The 6502-nt window shown below is 45.6% G+C and overlaps 1 protein-coding gene across 1 annotated transcript; it reads left to right on the forward strand.

Moving 5' to 3' along the window:
- Positions 926-5449, forward strand: LOC110389180 (keratin, type II cytoskeletal 1-like). Its single transcript, XM_021379151.1, has 7 exons — positions 926-1481; positions 2506-2723; positions 2999-3059; positions 4138-4233; positions 4547-4711; positions 4797-4922; positions 5225-5449. The coding sequence occupies exons 1-7, from the start codon at positions 1002-1004 to the stop codon at positions 5447-5449; spliced, it is 1371 nt and encodes a 456-aa protein (XP_021234826.1). The 5' UTR covers positions 926-1001.

Raw genomic sequence — 6502 nt, forward strand, 5'->3', positions numbered from 1 at the left:
AATGTGCTGGGGCTGGAAAGGTGGAGCCCTGCATAGAGATGGAGAGAGGATGGATGGGGGTATCAGAGCAATGCTCAGTGGGTGAATCTGGGCAGAACATCTTGGTTTAATTGATGGGTGTTTAGACATCTCTCAGAGCTTCTTCTTTTCCATTTACAACTCTGCATTCATTTATTTAAAGCTAAGATTAATACAGACATTGTCCTTTTTTTTTCTTTTTCTGTTTTCAAGACACAGTCTCAGCTTTGTGAACCAAAAGCAGATTTTTTCTATGCTGTTAGCAAGCAGACACGACCTCACCACCCTCCCTGTCCATGCAGCCCTTTGGAAGCAATGCTTACTTATGGGAACAAGAAAAGGGGGAGAAAAGGCAACTAAGGCAGGAAAGTCTTTGCTCTGTGTGGTGCATGCTTGATACGTGTGAAGCAAGGTGAGCCACCCCCAGCCCAAGTCAACAGGAGGACAACATCAAGACCTAGTGTCTCATAAAATGAGATGCCAAAGGAGGTGGGGAAATTCAAGAGAGATCAAACCATGGTGAGGTGCATGGATAACTGTGCAAACTGTAATTAATTATGGAGGGGCGAGCTAATGAGATAAGGAAATCTCATCTGAGCAAAGCTGATGAGTCAAGCAGGATTGGAGGAGTTTCACAACTCCTCCATTGGTGTGTGGTGTTTACTCTATCGCCTGCTCAAGTGCCCAATAATTGTTGCCTGATGAGACAAACCAATAATAACATTAACAGACCTGCTAATTACCACGGAATGGAGACGAACTTCTCTGAACATATAAAGGAGAACTTCTGTCACCCCCAGCAGAGGAGCTGAGGATCCCGCACTCTCATTTCTCCTCCCGTTTTACAGCCTTCCCCATCTGCTCTCGTCTTAACTCTCTGAAGCGACACTATGAGCCATCATTTCTTCAGATTTGGCGATGGGAATTTCAGTTCTTCATCTGCTCACTGTGGTGCACTGGGGAGTGGGAGAGGCTCCTCTGCCATGAGCTACTGGGAAGACGATAGAGGACAAAGATTTGGTGGTTATGGCTACGGGTACGGGCATGGGTATGGCAGCAGGAGCCTCCACAACCTCAGTGGGTTTAGGAACTTTTCTACTGGTGGAGGCTATGGAGGAGAAGGAGGAGGATATGGAAGGCAGTGGGGGTACTATGGTGGGAGATACCTGGACAGGGACTTAGGGAGGAGAGGGTATTTTGTGGGGGATTTTCAAGGTGGGGAAGGTAGGATGTATGGAGGAGGCTCAGGCGGGGGGATGCTCAGTGGAGGCCTTCGTGAGCAAGGGGCTGGGCAGGGCTTGGGGCACACTGCTACTAGTGGAGGCATTGAGGAGGTCCATGTCAGCACCAACCTGCTGAGGCCAATACAAGTGCAAGTAGACCCTGAGTTCCAGAGAATGCGTTCGGATGAGAAAGAGCAGATTAAGACACTCAACAACAAATTTGCGTCATTCATTGATAAGGTGAGTCCACGTTCTTTCTTCACTTATCATGGAGTGGGAAACACCAGGGATGCTTCTTACAAGTCCGATCAATGCATCTGATCCTCCTCTACCTCTCCTCCTGGGCCCCAAAATCACAGCACTAGCTGGATTCCCTTCTGCCTTAATAGCTTGCTATAAATCCCACTGCGTGAATCACGTTTAGCTGTGGGATAAGAATCTCTGTGTCATGTCTTGTGGCAGGACAATAACAAACTACTGGGTTGTCGCTGTCATATTAATTCATTTTGCTTTTGAGGAAATGGGTTTGTGCACGGTTAGGAATACTCTGGGGCCTGAGAATTGTTTGTGCTAGCAAGAGAAAGGGGTGATAGATTTGGACATCCTTGAGGTGTTCTGTTTCTTTTTCTCAAGCCAAGCAAAATGTTGCATTTCTCTCATCCATAAAACATGTGACTTCTTTGCTTGGAGATCTTCCAGATGTCCCCTACACTGTTCTTTACCTCTTTCTTTGGTCCATATAGAATACTTCCACCTCTGTGTGCGGTTTTACGTTCTCAGTTATCCCTACACACAGGCATGGGAGAAAAACAGCCTGAAAAACACTTCCACCCACACAGACTTGGCATGTGCCTTCATTTGGGTGTTCACATGTGTCTGCATAGGGTGGAAGCTGGTGTTATTTGTTACACATAAAGACATAAGAGCCTTTTGTATTACCATACAGAAAAGATGTCAGTTACACCCAGCTGTTTAATCCTGAAAAATGGGGTCACCTTTGGCTCTTTCTTCTTTATTTTAAACCTTCTGCATGCTAGCTGTCAGCATATAACCTCATTTGTTGTTCCTACTGGGGAGATGTTATCCTTCTAGCTTTTCAAAATCATTATAAGTCTTTCTGGCTGCCTTCTCTAAGGCAAGATATGTTTATAAAGAGCACAGTCCCATGCTGTCTGCTGAGGACGGTTATAGCACGCCTAGCAGCATGGCATGTTGCTGTCAGTGCTTTCCAGTGGCTGAGGTGCTCCTCTGCTTTGCCTTCCAGGTTCAATGCCTGGAGCGGCAGAACCAGGCTCTGATGACCAAATGGGAACTGCTGCAGCAACAAAGCTCCCGGCCGGAGGAGAGCAGAAGCATCACCTCCTTCTTCCAGGCCTACATCAATAACCTGCAGAGGCAGCTGGACACGCTCCAGAGCCAGAAGGAGCAGCTGGATCCAGAAGCTTATGAGATGCTTCAGCTTGTTGAAGATTACAAAAAGAGGTGAATAGTCACTAGACTAGGATGAGGCATATTGTAGAGCTGGAATTTTCCCCAGCAGTGTTATCATGCTTTGGGATGGCATGGCTTTCTGGTCTTCACACACTTTGTAGCCATGACAGCACTGCTCTGTGGTAGGTTTGTTAGGGGCCTTTGGAGCTGAAATTAAAAGAAAGCTTGGCATGTCCACTGCTTGGATGATTCCGTTTGGCTTCTGATCCACTTGACTGAAGAAGTCAGATAGGCAATGAGCAACCTGTTTCTTCTCTCTGCTACAGATTTGAGGATGAAATCAACAAGCGTGCATCTAAAGAAGAGGAATATGTGGAGCTTAAAAAGGTGAAGTAACGCAAGACACTGGGCTAAACCAGAGCCTGTGAACTAAAACAGTAACTGGTTGGTTGCTGAGGTTTTCAGAAATAGGGTGCTTGCTTAACCTCATCTCCTTTGTCTGGAGCCATCTAAAACCTGAGCTGTTTGCTAACAGAATAGAGAGAAATCACTTCTTCCAGAGAATATCTTTGTTCTGTGTAGGATGTGTATCTAAAAGTTGCTGTCTTTCTCCACTCACTCAAGCCTAGAGGAGAGATCATTGTTAGGGACTGACACTGGGAAAGATAAATCTAGCCCAAAGATCTCTCTGCTGAGAAAATGGCTGTGAGTGGAGCTTTCATAGAATCATAGAATTAGCTAGGTTGGAAAAGAGCTACAAGATCACCTAGTCCAACCATCCACCTACCACCAATAACCCCACTAAACCATGTCTCTCAACACTATATCTAAACGTTTCTTGAACACCTCCAGGGACAGTGACTCCACCACTTCCCTGGGCAGCCCATTCCAGCGCCTGACCACTCTTTCAGAGAAGTAGTATTTCCTAATGTCCAGCCTAAATCTCCCCTGGCTCAACTTGAAGCCATTCCCCCTCGTCCTGTCACTAGTTACAGGAGAGAAGAGGCTGACCCCCAGCTCACTACAACCTCCCTTCAGGTAGTTATAGAGAGCGATAAGGTCTCCCCTGAGCCTCCTCTTCTCCAGACTGAAGCTCTCCTTTTGTTTGTGTGTGTGTAGCCGCGTGCATCTGAGTGCACAGAAGATGATGTGTGTGGATGACCGAGACAGGAAAACAGAACACTTAGATAACGTATTAGAAAAGAATGATACTTATGTTTTTACATTTCACATTTTCTCTCAGAACACATTTCTTTATTGTTACAGCTGTTTTTCTTATTTCTGATCCGTTCTGAGAACTAAAAAGACCCCCTTTGCACCAATTGCATTTTGAATGAAGGTTGAGATTCTTGAGCCATTATTTGACTCCAGGAATGAAAGACTGACATCAAACCTTGTACGAACTGCAATTCAGTACGGAGTTGGCCATCAAAGGAACATAAATAGGTGCTGGTTTCTTTTACAGGAATTGGACAGTGCCTACATGAGAAAAATGGATTTTGAAGTTCGGGTGGAAATACTGAAGCAGGAGCTTGAGTTCCTCAGATGCTTATATGAAGCGGTGAGTACACTTCTTGGGTCAGGAGCACACACACCCTTTGGAGGCTGCAGGAAAATTCCCCTGAGCAGGACTTTGTGTACAGAGTGATGCTGTAGATGGGATCATCCCTGGATTTAATAACGTTGTGTTTTTTTAATCTGTGAATGAAAAAGGGGGCTGGAAGAGACACTAGAAACTGGGGACAGAACAGTAGGACTTGAGGGAGGCAGGGAAATTCCATTGGGAACTGGCCAGAAGGTTCAATTTCAGTCCTCATAACAGGACCCAAACTGCTCCCCCAGGCTGTGAAAATCCAAAAATCTTCTTCTTGTAGGAGCTGTCCCAGCTGCAAACAGTAGTTGACAACACCAACGTCATTCTGTCCATGGACAACAGCAGAGAAGTGAACATGGATGGCATCATTGAAGAAGTCAGGCAGGAGTATGAGAAGATTGCTCAGAAAGGCAAAGATGAAGTCAATGCCATGTACCAAGGCAGGGTGAGTAGACATCAACAAGTCTGCCTGGCTTTGGGTTAATTGATCCAGAAGCCAATATGTCCATTCTCTTCTCTCCACCCATCAGTACCAGGATCTTCAGAACATGTGGGTAAATCAGCAAGAGCAACTGAGGAACAGTTTCCAGGAAATCCAAGAACTTACCAGGCAGATCCAAAGACTACAGCCGGAAATTGAAATAGTCAGGAGAGAGGTAAAGATGATACTTCCCAACAAGACTAAACTATTCTGGCCACCCTTACATGGGGACAAAGTGCAGAATAATGCAGCCTGCCCTTTGGAGGCTAAGCTAAAGATGATATTTTCTCTTCAAAATGAAGAAAATTTGGATTTTGAGTGTCTCTACTGGGTTTTAATTTCAGTTAATTAACCCAGTCTAATGTATCTTTTGAGCTTTGTCATTGAGGTCTTTTAATTTCCAAGAACAACCAGGAGGGCTTAAAAATCCCAGTCCCACTGGAAGGAAAGGACACATTCTATTTATGCCCTCTGCAGAATGCCAGCCACCAAGAGGCCATCAGAAATGCTGAGCAACATGGGAGCTCTGCAGTCAAAGACGGACAGAAAAAGCTGCAGGAGCTGGAGAACGCCGTGCAGCAGGCCAGGGATGACCTGGCTCAAATTCTGCGTGATTATCAGGAGCTTCTGAATGCAAAATTGGCCCTGGATATTGAAATTGCCATGTACAGGTCACTGCTTGAGGAGGAGGAGACCAGGTAGGCACAAACTACTCATCATAAGCAACAGCAGTCGTACAGTGCAAACTATCCCATCCTATGATCCATCACTTGGATCTTAGATGAGTTCCTGCCTGGAAGGGTTGAGATCTTTGCCTACTGAGAGTGCTAAGGAGAGCTCTTGTTGGTTGCATACTCTCAGTGTCCCTTTTTGTTCACAGGATACAGGAAGGTGCGCCAGCCACTGTCTGTAAGTATCTCAAGGTTTCAGTGTTCTTGAGGGCACTGTTACTATTTTGCTTGCAGTATACTTAACACCTACCACCAGAAAAATGCCATGTGATTCTAGATTAGTTTCCTAGGAAAAAGAAGCAAGGGGCACTCCCTCATGAGTGGGTGTGTGCATGTATATGTGCATTTATATGTCAATATATGTCAATCTTGATTCTCTAAATTTTGAATTTATTGGTTAAATTCAACCAAATTCAACCAAATATGTAGGAAGTGGGGGATAGCTCACTTACTCTGTCCATGTGGTGAATGTAAAAAGTAAAGTAAAAAATGAAATAGTCCTAAACTTTCCGTAAGCGGGAAGTCAACTAAACGAGAGACAGACCAGGGCTCACTCACTTCAGAAGGACCAGATGTGGCCACACAAAAATTAACAGATCTCTTATGCTTATGATAGCTAATGCTTCAAGAATACGGCTGATATATCTTTATTTCTTGCAGGCGTTGTTACTCACAGTGTGAGCGCTGCCGGTGGCTTTGGAAGACAATATGGAGACTTCAAGATAGGGAAGGAAGAAATGAGCTCAAATGATAGCAACAGGACAACAGGAACAGAGACAATACCGGGAGGGGGAAGAGAAGGAGGAAGACAAAGAGACAGGGGATCAGCATATGGCAGTGAAGGACAGAGGGGTGGAGAAGCAGGGCAATACCATACAGGGAGGTGCTCAGGCACTAGCATTGGGACTGGCTATGCATCAGGAGGGAGAAATATCACAGGCGGATCCTCGTCTGGAGGTGGCCACAGCTCTGGAGGATTTGGCTCAAGCTCTGGCAGTGGCCGAAGCAGTCCTCACGGTGGAGG

The sequence above is a fragment of the Numida meleagris genome, chromosome 32, assembly GCF_002078875.1.
Source record: "Numida meleagris isolate 19003 breed g44 Domestic line chromosome 32, NumMel1.0, whole genome shotgun sequence".
Taxonomy (NCBI): domain Eukaryota; kingdom Metazoa; phylum Chordata; class Aves; order Galliformes; family Numididae; genus Numida; species Numida meleagris.